The sequence below is a fragment of the Castor canadensis genome, chromosome 11 (assembly GCF_047511655.1).
Source record: "Castor canadensis chromosome 11, mCasCan1.hap1v2, whole genome shotgun sequence".
In the NCBI taxonomy this organism is placed as follows: Eukaryota; Metazoa; Chordata; class Mammalia; order Rodentia; family Castoridae; genus Castor; species Castor canadensis.
In genome coordinates this window covers 26,969,711-26,993,530 of record NC_133396.1, presented here as the reverse complement: position 1 = coordinate 26,993,530, position 23,820 = coordinate 26,969,711, and the positions used below count along the sequence as shown (strand labels likewise).

General features: G+C 49.1%; 2 protein-coding genes across 2 annotated transcripts in view; one reads left to right on the top strand and one right to left on the bottom strand.

Moving 5' to 3' along the window:
• Positions 1 to 36: 36 nt before the first annotated feature.
• The window catches only part of Acsf2 (acyl-CoA synthetase family member 2), a 27,826-nt gene continuing 4,042 nt past the window's right edge, over positions 37 to 23,820 (bottom strand). The window contains exons 2-16 of the mRNA XM_074046000.1: positions 13,051 to 13,246; positions 12,576 to 12,704; positions 12,287 to 12,340; positions 11,689 to 11,807; positions 11,383 to 11,548; positions 10,789 to 10,884; positions 10,486 to 10,643; positions 10,132 to 10,223; positions 9,758 to 9,834; positions 3,439 to 3,546; positions 2,173 to 2,324; positions 931 to 1,072; positions 723 to 833; positions 479 to 547; positions 37 to 186 (exon numbers count right to left, since the gene is read on the bottom strand). Coding sequence (XP_073902101.1) covers positions 136 to 186; positions 479 to 547; positions 723 to 833; positions 931 to 1,072; positions 2,173 to 2,324; positions 3,439 to 3,546; positions 9,758 to 9,834; positions 10,132 to 10,223; positions 10,486 to 10,643; positions 10,789 to 10,884; positions 11,383 to 11,548; positions 11,689 to 11,807; positions 12,287 to 12,340; positions 12,576 to 12,704; positions 13,051 to 13,246 — 1,720 coding nt within the window. The 3' untranslated portion in view covers positions 37 to 135. The remainder of the gene's footprint in view (positions 187 to 478; positions 548 to 722; positions 834 to 930; positions 1,073 to 2,172; positions 2,325 to 3,438; positions 3,547 to 9,757; positions 9,835 to 10,131; positions 10,224 to 10,485; positions 10,644 to 10,788; positions 10,885 to 11,382; positions 11,549 to 11,688; positions 11,808 to 12,286; positions 12,341 to 12,575; positions 12,705 to 13,050; positions 13,247 to 23,820) is intronic.
• Chad (chondroadherin) lies at positions 5,583 to 9,547 on the top strand. The gene is made up of 4 exons (XM_074046002.1): positions 5,583 to 6,426; positions 8,239 to 8,402; positions 8,663 to 8,808; positions 9,043 to 9,547. Exons 1-3 carry the CDS (start codon positions 5,653 to 5,655, stop codon positions 8,802 to 8,804), a joined length of 1,080 nt encoding a protein of 359 aa, XP_073902103.1. The 5' UTR covers positions 5,583 to 5,652; the 3' UTR covers positions 8,805 to 8,808; positions 9,043 to 9,547.

Here is a 23,820-nt window from a genome sequence, read left to right as displayed (position 1 = left end):
CTTCCCACAGTAGCTGCAGAGATCATACCAGCTAGAGACCAGCCGAACAGAGAACTCTTTATGCCAAATCACAAAGAGGACAGAGGGCAGGGGGAGGGTTGGGGAGGGCCTGGGAGGACCCCTCCTCCCCTTGATTCATAGTTTTAGATGCTGTTCCATTTGCTCTCGGAGTTTAAATTTCTGAACCTAGAGGAAAGGCAAAGGAAAGTCAGGGTGGGGCCTCTGCCCACTTAGGTGACCACCCATTGAGGTCTACCTGGGACTGGAGCAGGGCAGGGGGCTGGGGGGGAGGGGTTTCCTCAGGCGTTTAGTGCTAAATCCAAGAAAGTCTGGGGCAAACCTGAATGAAGTAACTGGTTGGTTCCCCCTACTGCTAGCCTCTCCTGTTCACTGCTGAGGGAGGGATAGGCCTTCTGCATTTGGGCTAGTAGCCCCGAAGCTGTCCTGCCCCTCCCCAAGGCTCCTCCACCTTACACACCTTTCCTGAGATGGTGAGAGGGTAGCCTTCCACAAACACGATGTAGCGGGGAATCTTGAAATGGGAGATCTGCAGACCAGAGGGGTAAAGTGTGAGGCTGGGAAAGATCATGGCGTTGCAGAGAGGGACGAGAGGGCTTAAGTCAGGTTCATCAGGGCAGAGCACCTCCACCCCCCTGGTTCGTTGGCAGGGAGAGGTAAGTGAGCAAGCAAGCACCACCAATATGGGTGGCTGGGGCTCCCACCTTCCCTTTGCAGAAAGCTTTGATCTGCTCCTCTGTGGTGGTCTCACCACTCTTCAGTCGGATGCAGGCACAAATTTCCTCACCCAGCCGCTGGTCTTTCACTCCTACCACCTTCCAGGGTCAGAGACAAACATCAGGCACCATCCTCTTTCTGCATGTTACCTGTTCCTAAGAGCTCACCTGGGCTCGCCTGGGCTGGGAGTCTTACCTGTACTTCCTGCACTTGTGGGTGGGTGTGAAAGAAGTCCTCCAGCTCTGCGGGGTAGATGTTCTCACCCCCCCGGATAATCATGTCTTTGGAGCGGCCCACAATCTTGCAGAAACCCTGCTCGTCCATTGAGGCGATGTCTCTATAAAGAAAACCAAGCCCAGGAATGGCCTCTCACCTCTGCCTTATTCCACTGGCTCATTAGCTCACTTGTTCATTAGTTCATCAAATGTTTATTGAAGGGCAGGGGCTTGGCTCAAGTGATAAAACACCTGCCTAGCAAGTGCATGGCCCTGAGTTCAAACTCAGGGTACCACCAAACCAAACCCTACTACGTATATGTGTACCCCCACTGCTCCAGACACTCGGAGACACAACAGGAACAAGATATATTCCCTGGAGCTTACAGTTTAGGCTGCGAGGTAAAGAAAAAAAGTAAATAAAACAAACAATACCTAATCACATTTTATCTCTTCATATCAATGTCTATGCTTTTCATGGCTCACTTCTTTTCTAGGTCTCAGCTCAAATGTTTCCAGAGGCCTTTTCTGACTACCCAGTCTGTGAAAAGCTCCCTCCCCATCCCATCACACATGGCCACTTTTTCTCCCATAACCCCATTTAATTTTTTGATGTCTGAAATTATCTGCCTACCTCTCCCAGACACATAGGACATAAAAGCAGGGTCTGTCTCATCTTGCTTTCCATGGACCATCAGGTGGAGAGCAACACGACACAGAGGAAGTTCATAAGAATGGGCTGACCTCAACCAGGCACACACCTGTAATCCTAGCTACTTGGGAGGCTGAGATCCACAGGATCACAGTTCAAGGCCAGCCAGGAAAAATAAGTCGTGAGACCTCATCTCCAAAATAACCAGAGCAAAATGGACGAAAGATGTAGTTCAAGTGATAGAGTGCCTGCTTTGCAAGTACAAAGCCCTGAGTTCAAACCCCAATCCCACCAAAAAAGAAAAAAAAAAGAATGTGCTGAACTCATACATGAGTGGCTGAATCCTGGCTCAGATTTTGGGGGTGCAGGTGTATGGCCCTGTCCTAGTGTTTCTTCTCCATCTAGGTACACATTTGGAAACTGTACACAATGTACACATTAAGTTTCTAGGATGGAAGGGGACTTCTTGACATCTATGTCCTCTTTGTGCTAGTTTAATGTTCCCTGTTCAGCCACAGGATCCCCAGCCTCTCTCAGTAGCCAGACAGGCTGTCTGTCCTGACTTCTCACCCTGTCCGATACCACTTGTCCTGCCCAACGGCCTCAAAGGTCTTCTGAGGCTCGTCCCAGTAGCCATGCATGACGCAGTATCCTCGGATACACAGCTCCCCTGGCGTGTTCAGTTTTGCCAGCTCTCCAGTCTTCACGTTCACGATCCGGGCCTGAGACAGATCAACTTTCGGTTAGCGCCTTTTGATTCGGGACGGGCATCCCTTAGGAATGGATGGAGCTTTGCCCTCCCTGTTTCCAATAATGAAGCCCCCAGGCTCTGCCCATTCCACTTAAGGGAAAGGGAGATAAGACTGAAGTAGACCCAGCCCCAGTCAGAGACCTGAGCGGGGCAAGAAAGAACAGCTGAGGCCCTGACGAGGTGCTGAGGACAAGGGGTGGGCAGGAAGCTGCTGCGGAGGAGGCCTGAGGAGGGCCAGGCCAGCTGCCTAATTATAAACCACACAATGAGAAGGCAGTCTCCTCTCACTTCCCATGAAGCAGCAAATAAAGAAGCCAGAGGGGGTGGCATGGCAGTGCCATGTGAACAGGACAGGCAGCATCTGAAAGCCTAGAAGTGAAAGGAGCCCCAACAACGTGCAAGGGACACTGGGTCTCTGTGTGCCTTAATTTCTGCACCTGGGATATGGGGAAAAGTATACTTGCCTTGTCTACCGGGTCACTTCCCAAAGAGGGCGGTAGGGACACATGGGAGGGGGCTTATGTCCCTGCACACTCAGTCCAGGAAGCAACTGTGTGGGCACCCTAGCAGTATCCCCTAGGGGCAGGGAAACTCAGAGCTGGCTGGTGTGAAGCTCCAGGGCTGGAGTAGGAAAAGCATCACAGCTAGGAATTTGAGATTGAAATGTGCTGTGGACCAATCTTTGAGGTGCAAGGGACTCCAAAATGACAGGCTGCTTGGAAAGCTAAGGGTTTACAACTTGTCAGAAGAACTCTGTCAAAGCAAGAGTCAGGGGGGGTCTATGGAGAAGAAAGAGCTGTGTAGGAAAAATCTCTGTGCTCTGGCTTCTCTTTGGCTGCCTTGAAACAGACAGTGGGCTTGGCATAAACACACCTCAGACAGGAAGGGAGGCTGCGGAGAGGTTTAGCTGGCTGCTGCTCAGGGCCACTGTCCCAGCTCTTCCCCTTTCATGCTTCAGCCCACAGACAGAGCCCCAGCCAGGCCTAGCAAACTCCACTGCCAGGGTTCCTGGGCATCTTGAGTGAGCTGCCTGAATCTCTAACTGAAAGCAATCAACATCCCAGAGTGGCGAGAGGTGGGCTTACCTCTGTGTGAGGCATGACTCTGCCCACACTGTCCGCCTTCTGTTCCATCGTGTCCTCAGGGAAGTTCATGAAAGTCACAGGACTGTTCTCTGTGGTTCCATAAACAACCTAGAAGGTCCAGAAAGAGTGTTTGAAGGGAGGTCAGTGATGGCTGAGGGATGGAATGAGCTACCCTGGGCAGCTGAATAAATAAGAGACAGCATTGGTAGGAGTCAAGGGTCAGGGGTCAGAAGGCAGAGGCACTGATCTCTATTGGGGCCCCAGATCTGAAATCAAATTTCAAAGCAGGGAAGTGGTTCTTTCCTGGCCAAGTCTCTCTCAGTTTTCTGTTTCCCTAGAGCAGACAAATGTCTATCCATGTGGCTCCCAGAAGGCAATAAATGACCAGACTGCTTTCCCCCATCCCCGGGCTACCTTAGTCCCCACCTTCCTGATTTCAGGCCACAACATCCTCCCTTCCTCCCTTCCAAGCCCAGGGCCCCATAAATTTGATGAGAAAGCCAGCCTGCCTTGGCCCAACTGGAAGTGGTGCAGACACAACCTCCCTCAAAACCAAGGACAAGTTCCTGACCTTGGGGTGAGTGCCCCGCCCCCAAGCTCTGGAGAGTTTCCTGTAAATTTATTTTCATCAAAATAGAAATACAGTCAAAGCATGGATTTAAAACTCATGTGGCACCCACCACCACTACTTTCAGTGGTTGGAACACCCTGAACAACAGAAAAACCAGAAGCCAGCCTAAATACCATCAGGGAATGTTGTAAGCCAAGTTTGACATTCCCCCACCCCACCCCATTCTAGAGGAAAGAGGTAAAAGGAGCTTGGAAGAAGAACAGGCCCTGGAGACCAAGCCCTTACAATTGGGTACTGGGTGAGGGGAGAAGGGCTAGCCACCCAGTACTCTATCAGACCTTTGTCAGCGCTCTTCCAACTCCCCCTGTGCCAGCTGGTATAGCTCTGGTACCCTTGGGGTCTAGTTCCTCTCTTTTTCCAAAATGGACAATACCCCCTGCCAAGCAGCCCCTAGCTCACCTTGGGGCCAGAGCTGTGACCTGCCTGCTCACCCTCCCTTATCCACAGGACTCCAGACACAGTGGCTGGCAAGTGGGTACACAGAGGCCGGCACGGTGGGGCGGAGCTGCCCACAACCTAGCGTCTGGCAGTCTGAGCTCGCCAAGGCTGGTCCCTTGTTTCCAGGACCTGGCCCCCCTCACCCGTCCTCACCATCCTGGGGCCACTGCCCAGGTGTGGCCTCTGCCAAGTAGACCTTGGCGCCACTCGGCTGCCACCCTGAGACCCCTCAGGGGTTAGTTCTGACCACGGGGGCGGGGAAGGTTAGGGATGAGGGGCTGGTGCCACTGTGCTTGTTCAGTGGCCTGTGGTCTCCAGGTGTGCTTGCCAGTCTCGCGGGTCACTCCCCCCTAGTTCCCACTTTCCTGCTTACACTTCATCCCTGGAAAAGAGGGACGGGGGTGCAGGGGGCAGAATCGCAAGCTCAGGGTTAGGAGAGGGTCAGGCGGGAGCCCAAGGGTGGAGAAGGCGCTCCCATCTCCTTTGGGTCGGGTCTGGAGTGTCTAGCCTGAACAGGGAGCCCGACGCCAGAGCGGCTCTCACGCTCGGCTGGCGCCGCACAAGAGCCCCATTAAAGCGCCGCGGACTGGTGAACCGCGGTGAGACGCTTCCGGCCGTCGGGCCCCGCTTCCTCCCTCCCTGGGTCCAGGGCACCCTGCCGAAGGTGTATGGGGGGGCATGGAGACTCAAACTTAAGCAAACAAATAAGTGCAGGGAACGCCTCCCTCTCTCCGGTGTAAACTCAGGGCTTTAGACACACCCATTACCCCCCTCCCTCCCACCCCTCCCCCCAAAAAAACTAGGGAAAGGAGGTAAGCAGAGAGCAGCACCGCATCTGAGAGCAGGAAGAAGGGATCGGGGTTCCAGGATCCGGGCCAGGACCCCCTTGCATGGCCGCCAACTGTGGAAAGGGTCCCTGCGCCCCACCCCGCCCCACCCCCCAGCAGCCGAGAGCAGGGGCGCATCTCTGGACGCGAGGGAGTTAAGTTCAGTGGCCTGGATGCTCTACGTAGTAGCTGGCTCTGGCCGAAGGCTGCGGTCGAGGCTGCCCTATAAATAGGGCGGGAGACCCGAGCTCCGAGGACTTGCAGTTCCCCATAGCCCGCCGCCGCTGCCCCCCAGCCTTGGTTCCAGGCGTCCCAGCCATGACCCGCGCGATGCTTGTCTTCAGCATCGGCCTCTTCGCTGGACTCCTGCAGGCGCTGGCCGCCTGCCCCCAGAACTGCCACTGCCACGGTGACCTGCAGCACGTCATCTGTGACAAGGTGGGACTGCAGAAGATCCCCAAGGTGTCAGAGAAGACCAAGCTGCTCAACCTTCAGCGCAACAACTTCCCCGTGCTGGCTGCCAACTCGTTCCGGGCCATGCCCAACCTAGTGTCACTGCACCTGCAGCATTGCCAGATCCGAGAGGTGGCGGCTGGTGCCTTCCGCGGCCTCAAGCAGCTCATCTACCTGTACCTGTCCCACAACGACATCCGCGTGCTGCGCGCTGGTGCCTTCGACGACCTTACTGAACTCACATACCTCTACCTGGACCACAACAAGGTGACGGAGCTGCCTCGGGGGCTGCTCTCCCCTCTGGTCAACCTCTTCATCTTGCAGCTCAACAACAACAAAATCCGGGAGCTGCGCGCAGGCGCTTTCCAGGGTGCTAAGGACCTGCGCTGGCTCTATCTGTCAGAAAACTCACTCAGTTCTCTGCAGCCCGGTGTCCTGGACGATGTGGAGAACCTCGCCAAGTTTCACCTGGACAGGAACCAGCTGGCCAGCTACCCCTCAGCGGCCCTGAGCAAGCTGAGGGTGGTAGAAGAGCTGAAGCTATCCCATAACCCACTGAAGAGCATCCCGGATAATGCCTTCCAGTCCTTTGGCAGGTATCTGGAGACCCTCTGGCTGGACAACACCAACCTGGAGAAGGTGAGTGCCTGGCTGCAGTACTCAGCCCTGGCTCCTTCCCTTCCTGGAGGCCTGGGAGCTAGGACTGCAACTGGGTACAATCCCATTCCCCCAGATCTCCTGTCCTCCTGGCCATCTCCAAGGCTCTGTCACCCCTCTCCCTCATCTGTCACATCCCCACCCTAATCCCTGTCCAGCAGCTTGTCTTAAGTACTGCCCTCCCAGGATTCCTACTTATAAGAGGAGTAGGGGCTGACCTGGTCCTACAAATGGCCTCTTAGGAGTCATCTCCAGTGCTCCCAAATCCCCACTGTGAACAGCAGCCGCCTCTTCCTGTTGGGCCTTCAGCCCCTCCTCTGCTGTGTTTCCCAGTCTCCAGTAAATCTACCATCTTATAAAGGGAGGTTTGTCTACTGAGGAGCCTTCCAGAGAAGCTGAGTGAATCAGGCCCACAAAGAGACCCTGTTCCTGGTGGGGATTGCTTAAAGTACTAAGGTAGAATGGGAGGCTGGGGAGTGAGGGGGAGAAAATGCCTGAGGAAGACCTCCTCTATACCCTACAGAGGCCCTGATGGATGCCCTGTCCCCCCAACTGGTCCCTACACACACAATCCACTGCATTCTCAGTCCGTGTCACCTGAGTAGGCCAAGTCAAGGCATGGGGACCAAAGGCTCCCTCAGGCTGCAGGAATGGTGTCTACGGGCTCTGTGAAGGAGCAAAGGCGAGAACACCCTTGGTAACCCTTGGGTACAAGACCCTTGGATCCTCCCCACAGAGTAGACTGGCTGTCCCTCACAGTCCCCCAGACTACTGGCTGCCTTCTGCCCACCCCAGTCACCAGATCCATCTCCTGCCTGCCTTCTCACTCAGTCCTTCTTCCCCTGGGAAGCCCAGCCAGGCCAAGTAGGGCTATATTAGATGGAAGCAGAATACCTTTCTTAGGATTGGAAAATTGCCCTGGGACAGGGGCTTCAGCCAGGAGGTTTAGGTGGGGACCAGGACAAGGTAAAGAACCGTCTGGTTACTACAGAACGACACAAAACCCAAACTAGGCTGCAGGGCACAGACATGAAAACAAGGGCAGAATCTTACCTGTGCAGCGGCCAACCTTTGTCTGGGTAAAAGGAATCTGTCCAGCCTATCTTCTTCAGTCTAGGCCCTGTCACAAATGAAGGTGGACCACTCCCTGGCCCCTCAGTGCCAGAGTGGTTTTTTTGGTGGGCAACAGGACAGCATATCAGGGACTGATTTGGGGCCAGCGAGCCCAGACAGGAACCATGGTGCCTGGGCCAAGATGTGAGCACCAATAAAATATTTCCTCTGGAGTTGTCCAACCTGGCCAGAGTCTCCACCAAGGTGGCTCCCCAAAAAGCATCTGGCAGGCAATGAGGGAGCAGTGAGGACATAGCTGAGGGAAGTCCTGAGACCCTAGAGCTGTGGGGAGCCTGGACTCACTGCCCACCCCACCAAACACTGACCAGGTTCACCGTGTGCCAACCTGGACTTCTGGAGCCAAACTCTGGCTGCCTCCCTAGGCTAACTGTTTGTGCGGAGAGTGTGGTGTCAGGGGAGGGGAGCAGGGTGTGGTCCTGCAGCTACTGTTTACTCGCTCGTATTATCCTGGCCAAAGGACCGAAGTTTTTCTACTTTTCCATCTGCATATTGGAAACAACACCTCCTATCTCAAAAAGCACTCTGCTTTGAAAACTACAACTCCTCAAGGTGTTGGTGCTCACATCCAAGGAAGGACCTGCCCTCCTGAGGCAATAGAGAACTGGGAGAGGCTGGACGTTGAGGCTGGGGTGCTCATTCCTGTCCACCTTGTCTCCCCAGTTCTCAGACGGTGCCTTTCTGGGTGTGACAACGCTGAAACATGTCCATCTGGAGAACAATCGCCTGAACCAATTGCCTTCCAACTTCCCCTTTGATAATCTGGAGACCCTCACCCTCACCAACAACCCTTGGAAGTGTACCTGCCACCTCCGGGGCCTTCGGCGGTAAGAATAGCCCCTTACTCCCCTAGATCCACCTTCATTTGGTGGTCTTGCACTAAGACATCCTGGGCATATATCCTAGATGTGTTACCCAATAGGCATGAGACCCTGGGAGCCTCAGTTTCCTCCATTTGTAAATTTCAGATGACGGCTCCAGAGTATCCTTTGAGGTCAAGTCCATCCTGGCCCCATAGCTCATTCTCCCTCGCCCCAAGTGCTCTCATTTATCTTCCCCAAACCCAGGCAACTCTCTGTCTCTCCAGATGGCTGGAAGCCAAGGCTTCTCGCCCAGACGCCACCTGCGCCTCACCCTCCAAGTTCAGGGGTCAGCACATCCGTGACACAGATGCCTTCCGCAGCTGCAAGTTTCCCACCAAGAGGTCCAAGAAAGCCGGTCGCCATTAAACAGGTGGGGGCTGGGCAAGCAGGTTATCCTTTGCCCTCTTTGGAGATTCCAGCAAGGGGCTGTTATCTCCCGTGATAGCCCTGCCTCTGGAAGGGCAGGCACATCCTTCATTTTGCAGGGAGAGGAGGGGAGGATAGGGATTCCCTCACCCAAGGGCCCAGCCTAGGTCTCCTACTGTTCCCTCCAACGCTGGCCAGGTTTTTGGGAGTCCTGACACGGATCCTTGCCTCACCACAGGTCCTGACCCAGCCAGTCCTGGTGACTGGCCTCTGTCTTCTGCCGGAGAGACTACTGACCTTCCCACTGCCCCCCATACCTTCTCCCCACAGCCTCTGCTGTATGCACAGAGCTGCCCACACCTAGACATGTCCTGGCAGGGGACCTTGGGCACTCCACTACCAGCCCAACTCCAGCTGATAGGGTTCAGGGAAGGACACAGAGCCCCTCCCAACCCATCATGCCTGGCCCCTGTGCGGCTCCTCCAAGAAAAGCTATTGTCAACATCCCCAAGTCAGAACCAGAAGTGGGGTGACCATCGGGATGGCCACCCTCCCAGAATCAGTCTTTCTCTGCTCCCCTTTCCCTGCCATTTGGAAACAAACATCAGACCCTTGCCTGACCCCTTGCTTCCAGAAAGGCCCTAAGTCCATACTCTAACTCTGCTGCCTCCACCTGCCAGGACATGCTAATGGGACACAGGTGCTTCGCTCACTCTCATGCTGCATTTCTGCCTCAGATTTCTATAAATATAAATTTATGTGTATATTTACTCCCCTGTCACCTATCTCCGATGTCCCATCAGGTGCTGACAAGGTCAGACTGTCTTGTCCCACCTCTGCTTTCTTGAGAAAAGGCTGGCCCTGCGTGTCTCCTTTGGACATCTGACCTGGCTTCTCAGTCCTTACTTACTCTAGGGTACTCAATCCACACCCTGGCTCTGGTTACTACTCACCACCAGCTCCCTCATGTTCATCTTGGTGATGATGGCTCGGATCAACTCTGGGGGTGCAGGGGACCCAGCGATCACACCTGAATCAGAAAGAGAGGGTGACACAGCTTCCCCCTTCTCCAGGCCCAGTGGACCCCCTTCACCTACCACTCACTGGAAGGAAGAGCATTCCCTTCTCTCCTCTGACCCTGTCCCTATTCCTACACCTGACAGCTAGCCTTGATCTGGTGTCCAGAGATGCTAAGGATTTGCCTCCCTCTTGCCCACATTTCTACACTGCCCTTCCTGTCCCCTACATAAAAAACTGGCTCACCCAGGCCAGTCCTGAAGGGAAGCAGCCCCCTCCCCATGCCTGCCTGTCCTTGGCCCCACCCCACCTCCACATATGGACGAGAAGTCATAACTGGAGAAGTCTGGCTGGTTCAGTACATCCACGAACATCGTGGGAGTGCCGTACAGGAAGGAGCCTCTGTGTAAAGGGGAGTCTCAAAATTAGGCTTGGAAGTGGAAGGGAACTCCCATTTCTCCCCTACCCCACTATGAATCCATGGCATGGGCCAAGGCCAAAGCTGTGGGGAACAGGCAGGAGCTCAAGGCAGGAACTGGTCCCCCAAAACCCTGACCCAGGTCTCCTGGTTGGAGGGAAAAGACATGTTGGAAGGGGACAGGGCCCAGAAGTGAGGACTAGGAGGATCTCATCAGCCCATGGTGGCCTGTCCACCAATGCCCACTTCTCTCTGCTGATGGCCTCCAGCGCCTTCTTGCCATTGAAGCTCGGAGAGGACAGGAGAAGCGTGGCACCGTGCAGCACACACACCATTGTGCCCCCCACGGAGCCCAGGCAGTGGTACAGGGGGCAAGGCAGGACAAACCGCAACTCCTCTGGTGTCTAGAGATGGAGACAGGAGGCTCCAGGTCTATCATGGAGTCAGTTCCTCCAGTCAGCAGGGGGAGCCCAACAAGTCGCCCCATGCCCGCCCCACCTTCCGCTCCCAGCAGCCTGTAAACCTTGCCTGGGCCCAGCCCAGCCTCACCTTCACAGGCATTTTCAGGCGCTGGCCTATCAGGTTGGAGTTGTTCACAATGTTGTAGTGGGAGAGAGTGGCTCCCTTGGGGCTGCCTGTTGTCCCCTGAGAAGACAAGCAGGTTGACAGCTTGGCCTCCTTCTCCCCATCTCCTTCCCACCCTCAGCCACTGTCCAGAAAAGCACAAGACTGGGAGTTAGGGGACTGAAGTTTGTGCATACCTGCATATGCACAAAAGTTCTACGATGCCCTGCACCAAAATTTCAGAGAGAAGGTCTCTCTCTGTCCTCAGGCATGGGCAAATTACCTGTCTGAGCCTCTGATTCCCCATTGGCTAGGGGCAGGGTCTACTAGCTCTGATACTCTGAGCCTTGGTGGCTCAGTGAATCTGCACTGCACTGGAAGCAATAGGGCCAGGAAGGGTGTGTGTGACAAAGGCATCAGTTGTCAATTTTCCAAAGAAGAGAGGACAGCTGGAGGCCAGTGTCAAGAGAGGATGCCTACTTTCCTGACTTCCTCTGCTGTCTCCCCATCCTTGGACAAGGTCATAGGGGCAGGGGACATGTGTCAGTTGGGCTCAGGACCTGGAGACCTCCTCCCTACCGAGGTGAACTGGATGTTGATGGGATCATGGCAGGACAGGAACTGCTGGGTGTACCGGAGCTGGGCCAGGTGCTGCTCTGTGCTACCAGCTGCCACCACATCATCCAGTAGCAGGGTCCCCGGCAAAGGGGCATCCACTGAGATGACTGTGGTCAGATCTGGGAGCCTGGGAGAAAGAGAGGATGGTGAGAAGCAGGGGTGGAGGGAGGGCCCAGGGAGACACCAGTCCCATCCCTGAGGTTTGGTAGGGAGTGAGGAAGTGAGGGGAATGCTACATGGTGCTCTCCAAACCCAGGACACACCTACCTCTCACTCTTCAAGGCCCCTGGCTGGGCTTTTTCCAGTTCTGGACAGATCTGCTTCAGGATGTTGTAGTATTGCTGGCTCTTGAATTGCTTGGGAAACACGAGGGCTTTGCAGCCCACCTGTGGAAGGGGAGCCCCTCTACCTGTGGTCAGCAGGAAGACCCAGACTGGGGCTCTGGGGGAGTCCTCAGTAATTGGTTATTCTCTCTCTCATTCACTTGCATGCCTACCCTGACACATTACCTACAGCTCTCTCTCTCTCTCTCTCTCTCTTTTTCTTTCTCTCTCTCTCATACACACACACACTCACACCTCCAATGCATTCCACTCCAAGACAAATGTACACAAATATACTAGCCACAAGACAGACACACACAGCATACTGAGATGCAGCACATCTGCACACATGCACACTACCACCTGACATACATGCTTCACTCTCGTCCCCCACACTGGCCTTGTGAATGACCCACTACTCTCTCCGCGGAGTTGAGACCCCCTTCCAACCACACAGTCTGAGGGGCATTCTGACCACCTCAGTAACAACCAAAAGCCCCCTGATCCATCAGCAGGCCTCCTCCCCCAAGAGTGGGCCCTACCTTTTTGAGGACATACTCCAGTTCCATGGCCTGATAGGCGGGGTTCACAGACACCTGAGGGAACAGTCCTCACTCGTGTGTCAGTGTCCTGGGCAGTTGCACCACCCTCCCACTGCCCCTCTGCTCTCAGAAGGCACAAGGTTGCACCCTGCTCTGCCAGGGCTTCTTAGTGGGCCTTAGGAGAAACCACTACCAAGTCTGAAGCCAGGAATTACTTTGGTTCTGGAGCCAAGGGACTCCCCTTAATGATACCCTCTACACCCCCTGTGGCAGGCAAACCCCTCCTCACCAGTATGATGCCCGCCTGGGCAGTGGCCAACTGCATGAGTAACCACGCATAGGAATTGGGTCCCCACATCCCCAGCCGGTCACCCTTTTGGAGGCCAATACTCAGGAGTCCAGAAGCAGCTTTGTCCACCTGGTGCAAACAGATGGAGAACAAAGGGCAAGATGGGGGCAAGCAGGAAGGGGTCCGTGACTCCTACCATCCCCTTGGCCTGTGGATTCACATCAGAAAGCAGGAGGATTTCCAGGCCTCAGTGAACCTACAGTGGTGCTGGGGAGTACACATAGCTAACAAATGGTCTGGGAGCTACCAGGGCAAAAGAATGTAGGACACCTCCCTCAGCCCTGTCCACTTCTGCTGCCATCCCTTGGGGGGGGCGGTCCTCAGGAAACCCTAGCCACTACCTCCACTTTCCAACTCTACCCAGCCATGGCAGCCCGGAGACTTCCCACTTTGAGAGTTCAAAGTCAGGACCCACCTCCTCCTTGAGCTGTGCATAGGTCAGCCTGATGTTTTCATGGAGGATGACCACAGCCTCTCGATCAGGGACCCTTTGTGCAGTGGCATCCAGACACCCACCCACAGTCTTGTGGATAAGATGAATGCTGGTGTGTCCCTGAACATAGCTGAGGCCTCCGACAGGCAGGGGGGTGGTGTACTCCGTCTCTCCAGAACTGTGGAGAGAGGGGCCGTGAGCTGAACTGTGCCAGGTTGGGCCTCCCTGGCACAACCAGCTGATAGTCAAGCTGCTTACAATGAGGACTAATTTTTTTTTTCCTGGATCTTCTTGCTAACCTAGAACACCTCACCACACCCCTTCCTAACCTCAAGCCTAACCCCAAGCTTAACTCCCCAAGGATGCCCAAACTTGGAACACACTCTGGGTCCTTCCCGCACTTCCAGAGAGAGGCCTGGGAAAGCCTCTCTGGAGGCTACACAGAGAGACAGATCTCGCCAAGTGTGGCTGCACCTGCTCCCCATCCCCTGCCTCCGAGATGAGGAAGTCACTGAGTCCTTCCTAAGCAGTGAGGCTCAGGCTTGGACCCAGAGCTGGAATCTAAGCCCTTAGGTTTCTTGGCTCCTCAGTGGGGCAGTTTCCCTCCTTGGAGCCTGAAGTTCAAAGACAAAATAAGTAAGGGGTTTAGAAGACAGATGGCAGTCCTAAAAGAGGGGCTAGACAGCTCCTGTTATTTGACATCTCCACAGCCAGGTGTTGGGTGCTAGCAAGAGGCTGGGTGACCGCAGATGAAGAAGAGAACTCATACATTCCAAATGGCACCTGAGCTTGGGCTCCCACTCTCAGATGATGTTGCAAACAGGAAAACAATGGTAGCATTTGGACCACATGGTAATCTCAGGCCACACAGAACAAGAGAGAAGGAGTGTGTGTCTCACTAACAGGATGTCCCATACCAGCCATCCCCAAAAGAGAATTTCCCACCTTTTTTATGTCACCCTTAGTAAGGGGGCTTCCTTGATACTCATGAATTTAATATTTTAAAAAGTGAGTCAGGCACTGGTGGCTCATGCCTATAATCCTAGCTACTCAGGAGGCAGAGATCAGGAAGATCATGGTTCAAAGCCAGCCCAGGCAAATAGTGCACAAGACCCTATCTTGAAAAACCCATCACAAATATAGCGCTGGTGGATTGGCTCAATCGGAAGGCTGCCTAGCAAGCGTGAGGCTCTGAGTTCAAACCCTAGTAATGTCAAAAAAAAATTACACATATATATGTATATATATGAATTACAAATTCTCATTCTTAATGTAAAGAAGCTGAAACGAAAAGAGGTTGGTCAAGTGTCTGCAGGGAGTGTCTGCAGCCTGAAGCAGGGAATCCAGTGCAAGGGCCTGAACTGTTAAAGTCAGGCTTGCCCTGCCCACTGCACGCAGGATAGGAGGGGACAGGCAATTTCTCTTCTTTGCTCTTTGGATTTCTCCCCTGGCTGACCATCAGACAGTATCTAATCTCAATTTTACTCTTTCTATACTTTCTACTAAAATCAACTAGGGTAGGGCAGCATTGTGGGGGAAACTGGCAGCTCCTCCAAGGAGGTAAAACCGTTCTAGAAACTCATATCAATATAATTTGCTCATAAACACAGAAATCACCCCTGTCATTTAGTCACTTCAAAAGCCCAAGGGCTGGGGGTGTGGCCCAAGTGGTAGAGCACCTGTCTAGCAAGCATGATGCCCTCAGTTCAAACCCCAGTAGTGCAAAAAAAAACAAAAGAGGAAGTGTGGTTTGAGTGCACTTAGTAAACCCAAAGCCCAAGCACAAACACACTGATTCTCCTCCGCCCACACACCAAACACCTGGGCCAAAAAGGGAGGCTACTTCTTTACTTCTTCCGTTCCTGCAGAGATTTGGGGAGGTTTTAGGAAAAGTTTGTGTGTGTTTAAATGTGGAGGAGGAATCTTAAGGACTTGGAGAAGAGCCAGAAGACCTAAATGGTTTCAGCTAAAAAAATTAAGATAAATTTGTCTTGGAGCTATCAGTTACTTAAATTGGACACTGCAGAGCCCAAGGCCTTGGGTGGCCAGGTGGGACAGAAGCCAGGTAGGAGCTGCAAGAAGACAAGAGACAAGCATAGACCCATGGGAATTCACGCCCAGATCTGATTTCATAAGAGAAATCAGGAACAAGGAAGTTTTCTGTTTTTTTTTAAATATTCTCTTGACTTTCAGTGTCGACAATTAATGTGTTCACTGTTTTATTCCCATTCCCTAGCATGTGGGAAGCACTGAGTTCGGTGCCCAGCAGTACAATTAAAAAAAAAAAAATAGGCAAAGGACTTGAATAGACATCTTTCCAAAGAAAATACACGAATGGCCAATTAACATATGAAATGGAAATCAAAACCATATGAGGTATCATTTCATGCCCATTAAGATGGCAAAACACAAAAAACAACAACAAAAAAAGAGTAAGTGTTGTGAGCATTTGGAGATTTTGAAACCTTTGTGCATCGCTGGTGGGAATGTAAAATGGCCTTGCCACTGTGGGAAACAGAGTGTAGCTCTTCAAAAAGCTAAACATACAACTACCATGTGGGACTGGAGCTGTGGCTCCAGCAGTAAAGTGACTTCTTTGCAAGCAAGAAGTCCTGAGTTCAAACCTCAGTACAGCCAAAATAGATAAGAACCACCGTATGACCTGCGAGTCTACTCCTAGGCGTATACCCCCTAAAACTGAAGACAAGTGTTCAAACTGTTAAATAAAAATTACATTGTTTTGAGCTAAGCTTCTACCCTGGGCTCTAACATGTCAGAAAGGGAGTCCTCCAAGCTAAAGCTCCACATTATCAAATGAAACTAAGCTGTTTATCTGACTTTGAAGAAGCCAGGAAAAATGAGGTAATTTCCCAAACAGGCCAGTATCAGTGTGCTCTGCCTTAATTCTCACACACACACACAAAAAGGTAACTTGAAGCACCTTGATATTAACCAATCAGGTATTTTTCTATATTTCTCTCTGTATCGGCCTTACAAGGAAAGTTAACTTTAAAATGACCAGTCTACTCTGTTCTTTGTCTTTGCTTTTTTATAGCCCTTCTCTGTCTTTGAAATCACCCCTCTGTTCAGCCTATCGTATTCCCATGTAGAATGTAGTGTTGTTCAATTCTAGAGCTAAAAATAAAGCTAATTAAGATAGTTAAGATTTGCCCTTGACAACAGAAAAACTTGCACATGATTATTTATAGCAGTGCCATTCACAATAGTCAAAAGGTGAAAAAAAGTTCAAGTGTCCAGTAAACAAAATGCTGTACGTCCATCCCTACAGTGGGATGGAATGAAGAACTGAACTGGGAGTATAGCTCAGTGGTAGAGCACTTGCCTAGCACTGGGTTCCGTCCCCAGCACCATGAAAAAACTAAAAAAAAATAAATAAATAAAAACAACAAGCAAACAAATAAAAAGGAATGAAGTATTGATATACTCTGCAATACGGATGAACCTTGAAAACATTTATGCTAAGTGGAAGAAGCCAATGACAAAAAGACCACATCTCGTGCAATATAGTTTTGACATGATCCCAAATACTTACATAGGGCCAGGGACATGGCTCAGTGGTAGAATGCATAGCATTCATGAGGACCTGGGTTCAATTCCCAGAACCACAAAAAAAAAAAAGTGTTTGTCAAATATTTCCATAGTTTGCTATGTAGGTGACATATTTTTGCTGCAAACATGCATCTATTTCCCTCTCTTAGGAATATTGTATCTCCTTAACAGACCTCTTTTGTAAGTTATTGAACAACCACTGGCCTCTAACTATAGATAAATCTGAGTTTGACAGTCGTGTTGAGACCTTAAGCCATAGCAGGGTTGCAATTGTCTCTGAAAACCAACAGGTTAAGCTGAAACAGGGCCACACCCACCTATGCCCAGTTGGCCAACACCACCCTTTACCATAAAAGGACCTAAGTGTCTTCAAGGATCTCTAAGCTGGTCAAGATATCTATCCTATACACTTTCCACAGAGGCCTGCTTCCATCCTAAATGAACAACCAGACTAATAGCTGAACTCTAAGAAACTTGGAACGCACTAGCTATGTGGTTAAGGTACCTCTTCTAGTGAGTGGGTTTCCTTATATCCTGTGACATTTGTTTCTTTATTCTTCCCTTCTTTAAGTATTTAGGGAAAAAAAAGAAACAAATCTTTTTTCTTTGTATAAGCTGTATGATTCATGAAGCCTTGTCTCTCCTTGTTTTGACCATATAAAACAGTTTAATTCATTTATATGAAATGCCCAGAATACACAAATATCTATAGTTAGAGTAGATTAAGTGGTTGCTAAGGGAGTGGAGATAGGGATGGAGGGGGATGGAGTGGTGATAACTAAAGGGTGTGGCTCTGTGAGCTGATGCAACTGTTCTAAATTTGGCTATAGTGAAGGTCACACATCTCCACAAATATGCTAACAACACTGAATGTGCACTTTAAAACTAACATACATAATTCTACTCCCAACAGAAACCACACACACGCTCACCAAAGGACAGCTATTGGGATATTTGTACCATCTTCAATTGGACACTATCAGATACCCATCAACAGTAGAATAGATGAGTAAATGGTAATTTATTATTCGTAAGTTTGTACAGTAAGGAGAGCAAAGGAACTGTGACTACACCCAACAATTAGAACAAACTTCATAAAAATAAATGGCAGATGACAGGTAGGAAAAGGTGCTCTGTGTGCTCCTGTCTATACGTACAAGACAGGCAAAGCCAACTGCGAGAAGCCAGGAGAATGGCCAGTTGCTAGGATCAGTGACCAAGAGGTTGGGAGGGAGCTCCTGTTGTCTGATAATACTCAGTCTCTTGATGTGAGTGCTGGTTACATGACTTGTTCAGCTTTTCAAAAATTTTGTTGAACATGGTGGCACACACCTATAATCCCACCTCTTGGAAGACTAAGGCAGGAGGATGATAAATTCTAGGCCAGCTTGGGCTACATAGCAAGACCCTATTTCAAAACAAACAACCAAAACAATAAAATAAAAACAGTTTTTTTTAATTTAAGAAGTGACAATAGTTAGCATAGTTAAAAACAAAAGCAAAACAAAAAACTCTTGTTGTGCATCACCAGGCCCAACGTAGCCTGGGCAAGTTAGTGAAACCCTGTCTCAAAACAAAATAATAAAGGGCCAGGGTAGAATGCTTGCCTAGCATGCATGAGGCCCTGAATTGGATTTTTGGTGCTGTTTTTTAAAAACATTACTAATCAAGTACTTAAATTATGTGTACTTTTCTGACTCTATAGTATACTTCAATACTATAGATTAAGGGCTTAAGCTTGTGTTGATGCAGTCATAATTAAGAAGCTAAATTTAACAAGAGATTGTCATATCTATTCACCATTCTTTCAAAAAACAAAAGCAGCACATATTAGTTCTGTGCAAAATATGTACATACATTATTAAGCAATGCAGAGCAAGCCAAGAAAACACATCTGTTTGTGATTTCTATTTTGTAAATTACTCTAGAAAAGAAGCGACCCCATTTTTTAACATAGTAGGATTTTGCTTTCCCAAGTTCCATAAAGGAGAAAGTAGTTTGAGTGCTCTCTGTTAAGCTCTGCTACTGGGACTATTTGTTTCCAGTTCATCTTAGACAGGGATGCCTGGTCTCCAGGATCAGGAGCACAGAGCAGCTGGTGACACATTGCTTATTTAGAATATGGCATACTGGATGCCCGGCAAACCAGGATCTGAATATTCCTCTGGCAGGAAAGTAGAATCCTCCCATGACTGACTGTTTCACAGTGCAATTGCCAAGAATATCTGTACAGGCCTTTAATGGCAAGTTAAGAACATAATGATTCTGCTTTATGAAAAAGATTAGCAGTACAGAGGTGGGAGGCTGGGATGGGTAAGCCTGAAAGGTATGTGGACACAGAAAGAACTGAACACAGAACACCTCCTCTACAATGGGTCCTGCTTTCTAGGCAAATCAGGGCAATGATCTGTGGGAGGCAAGTGCTTTTATCCTTGTTTAACAAGTAGAAAAAATCAAGATACAGAAGTTAAACATGTCCAAGGTGCTGCAAAAAAGGTTGATTCAACCAACCTTATCTTCTGATAACAGAGAGCTGTCCACTAAAACAGACCAAGTGACAGTGACCTATAGAACACAATAATGACCAAACCAGCTGCAAATGGCCAGTAAGGTTAGGAAAATTTGTTCATGTTACAAATCAAAGCAACACAACCATGAGGCATTTGTTCCCCCAAAAGATATGCAAAGGTGAAAAATACTGATATTATGTCTGCAACTTATTTTAAAATGAGAGTAAAAAGTGTGTGTGTGTGTGTGTGTGTGTGTGTGTGTGTGCAAGACCAGAGGAGAGATTACATCTTGGACTGTTTAGCAGCTGATATTTCAAGCTCAAGCTTTGCAATCATTTATCTGGATTATTATGCCACTGTGCCCCAAAAGCTGCTATCCCCAAAACCACATATGTGCATTGAAAATAATTCAACCTGTCTGATACTGAATTAAATGAGAAGTTACTAAAGAAGAAAAAAAAATAACAAATCAGTAATCCTTGGCCCAAACAAGATTGCTGTCTTTCTAGAGGAGTCTATGTTTCATTTCAAAATTCCCTGACAGAGTACTCCCAGGCAGTACCTTGCCAGCAAGACCAGATCAATAAGAGTTTGTCCTGGCTTGCTGGTTGCATGTACTCAGGAAGGGGGCTCATCCCAAAGCAAGCTGGAGTACTGAATTGCAATGCTGCACTCAGTGTTGCCTAGGGGATGGTGGTGCATATCTGTAATCCCAGCACTCAGGTGGCTGGGGCAGGATGATTGCAAGTTCTAGGACAATCTGAGCTACACAGCAAGACCTTGCATCAAAAAAAGCTTCAAGGTGCCCAGAACTCTATCATATTCTTTTTTTACTCTAAATGGATATTAAACTTCCACTAAATTTAATATTTATGGCTTTGCTTTTTTTTTTTTGACACAGAGGTCTTACTATGTAACCCAGGTGGTTGGCCTCAAACTTGCAATCCTCCCTCCTCAGCCTCCAGAGTTCCTGAGTGCTGGGATTACAGGCATGCATCATCACACTTGGCTTTTTAGTTTGATATTCTTCTCTTTTGAAAAGGGTACCCCAAATTGTAGAAGCTTCAGAACTCACAAATCTGATTCCCCTCTGAATTTGTAATATCTATTAATATTTTAACATGCATGTCCCTTGATCCAGCAATACTACTTTTGGGAAAATGTATGAATATGGACATTAATTGCTGCTTTAGCAAACAACTGGGAAAAAACTTTATTCCTATGAGTATGGGATTAGATAACTAGAGTACAGAGCTTCTATACAATGGAACTATGCCATTAAAAATGAATACATTGTCTGTTTAGTGACATGGAAAGTATCTAATAATATTTTACATTAAAAAGCACATTTTAGGACTGGTGGAATGGCTCAAGTGGTAGAGTGCCTGACTAGCAAGCATGAAGCCCTGAGTTCAAACTCCAATACCACCAAGAAAAAAAAAAACACATTTCAGAGTAACATGAGCTGACATTTCTTGGTATGTTCTCATACCAACTCCTCTTTTCTAAATACTCCACATGAGTGATCTATGATCGACATAACCTCTCCTTGTCCTAAATAGATACCCATTTTAGAGATGAGAGAATGAGACTCAAAGAAATGCCTTTCCTCACCCAAAGCCACACAGCTGGTAAGTGGCCAAGCTGGGACCCAAACCCAGGACTGCCAAGATTAATAGAAAATTAATATTGGAGCCCAATGCCAGTGGCTCACACCTGTAATCCTAGCTATTTGGGGACTCAGATCAGGAGTACTGCAGTTTGAGACCAGGCCGGGAAAATAGTTCCCAAGACCCCATCTCCAAAATAACCAAAACAAAATGAACTGGAGGTGTGGCTGAAGTGATAGAGAGTACCTGCTTTGCAAGCACGAAGCCCTGAGTTCAAACCGCAGTCCCATCAAAAATAATAATAATATTGGGCCAGGTGAGGTGGTGCATGCATATAATCCCAGCACTTGAGAGGCTGAGGCAGGAAGATCACGAGTCTGAAGCCAGTCCTAGCCGGTTTCAAAACAAAACAAAAAAAGAACCTTGGTAAAGTCATGGCTTAACAGGGGACTTTCACATATCACATATGTCTCCTATGTGGCAATTCTCCTATCAGTCTCAGACCACCTTTCCTCCTCCCCAGCCCCCACCCAGAATACTGGGAATTGAATCGAAGGCCTCACATACTAGGCAAACCACTGAGCTACATCCATAGCTTTCCTTCAAAATTTTATTTGGGGACAGGGTCTTGTTAAGTTGCCCAGGCTGGCCTCAAACTTTCAATCCTCCTGCCTCAGCCTCCAGAGTAGCAGGAATTACAGGTATGCACCACCACATCTGGCTTCAAAGCACTTCTTTTTATGGATGAAAAAACAAGAGGTTTGTTTTCTAAAGGTTTCATGACTGATGGGTGGCAAATCCATACCCCTTTCTGAGTGGACTACACTTTTCACAACCTCCCTTGGGGGCCTGAAGATGGAGCCCTCCAAAGGCCATAGGTCCCTGGAACTTCTCTCTGGGAGGGTCCTCTCAGCAGCTGCCCCAATAGAGCTTCCTGGGCTGCCCTCAAACACACCTGGACTCTTTACAAAGTTTATTTGTGGCAGTTGATTCGTCTTCTTAATTTACTCCTCTGTTCTGATGGTCCCAGCTCACTTCTGCATAAACCACAATACCTTCATGCCCTGCCTGCAGACCATCCTGGTGACTCTAACCAGAGAGCCTCCTGTGAGCTGGCCAGCTCAGGGAACTCCAGATGGGACAGCTGTGGCATTCTGTGACATGCCAGGGATAGCAATTAAAGGCAGAGAATTGAAGGATTATACCTTTCTTATAGGGTCAGGTGCAGACCACAAACAGAGCTGTCCCTAAAGGAACCACTCAAGACAGGGACAATGGTTAATGCCTTAGCAAACAGGTCCAAGAGGAGAAGTTTTTTGTTTTTCTTTCTGTGCATTATTACCTGCTGGGTGAAGTTTCTTGGAACTTGAGCAGGCAGATCCTGCCTCTGCAGGAGGTTTGACTGCCTCAGCCCCTGGATAAAGCCTCCTAATCCTTTTAGAAACCACTGAAAGGGAAGGCTGGGCAGGACTGTGCTGGACCCTGTGATAGCAGCTCAACCAAGCTGAGCCCAACTATTTCCTCCCTAGGAAAGATGTCACGTCAGCCATCAGCATCAGCAAGGCTTTTGAAGTAAAATCGAAAGCAATATCCTGTTTGGTTCCAAGTCATGGACGAACACTGACCTCTGTTCTTATCCCTCATTGGTCTCCAAGTTCTGAGAAAAACATACACCAATAAAGACTAAAGAAGGGCTGGGAGCATTGCTGAAGCACTACAGTGCCTGCCTAGCAAGCATGAACTCAGGGGAGTTCAAACATCAGTATCATCAAAAAAAAAAAAGAAAAGAAAAGAAAGAAAAAACCAAAATACAAGCAACTGCATAGGTTTATGAATTTCACTTTATACTTAAAAAAAAAAAAAAAAAAAAAAAACACCAGCTGGGTGCCTGTGGCTCACCTGTAATCCTAGCTTCTTGGGAGGCTGGTATCAGGAGGATTGTGGTCCAAGGCCACCCAGAGAAATAGTTTGAGAGACCCTATCTCCAAAATAACCAGAGCAAAATGAATTAGAGGTATGGCTCAACTGGTAGAGCACCTGCTTTGTGAGCAAAAAGCCAAGTTCAAACCTGAGATCCACCAAAATTTAAAAAAAGAGATAGACCCTATTCAAAAAATAACTAAAGCAAAAAGAGCTGGGGCATGGTTCAAATAGTAGAGCACCTGCCTAGCAATCAAGAAGCCCTTAGTCAAACTCAGTACCACCAAGATAAATAAATACCCCACAATTTTACCAAATTAATAAGGACAATAACCTAATGCAATAAATGAACAAACATGAACAGAACAGTCACAGAAAACATGAATAATGAACATTTCAAAAGTTGCCCAACCTGACTGGTAGTCACAAAAATGTGAAAACCAGCATGAGATGCTCTTTCACCCCTCCAGAGTAGCCCAGCAAGTGCTTCAAAGTTTGGCAATACTGAGTGAGTAATTTGGAAAATGGCAAAACTTGGTTGCTGCTGGTGGTCACAGTAGCCTAGCTCCTCCTGAGCCACGTCTAGTAAAGCCACGCACGTCCACTCTTCAACACAGGAATTCTACTGTTATCAATAGAATCGTACAACGCACTGCCCTGCAAACAGAAGGGACGTAAGATGCATAAAAGCATAGTATGTATCCTGGATGACTGAAAAAAAAAATACTAAGAGCACTAACTACTCACCTGGCAAAACTGTAACCCCAACAAGTGCAACAACTGTAAACTTTGCAAACCCAGTGATACAATACATCCCTTATAGACTGAGGGACATATTAAAAGCATAAAACTTTAGGCTAGGGAGTAGCTCAGTAGTGGAGTGCTCTAACATGCAAAGAGGCTCTGTGTTCAATCCTCAGCACCAAAAAAAAAAAAAAAGGTGTAACAGGAAGGACATAAAAAGGACTTCAGTTTGATCTGTAATGTTTTACACTGCTAATTTTATTGGCAGTATTGGGGTTTGAACTCAGTGCCTTAAGCTTGCTAGGCAAGTGCTCTGCTATTTGAGCCATGCCCCCAATACCTTTTTTTTTTTTCCCTTATTTTTTCAGATGGGCTGTCTCATTTTTTGCCCATGCTGG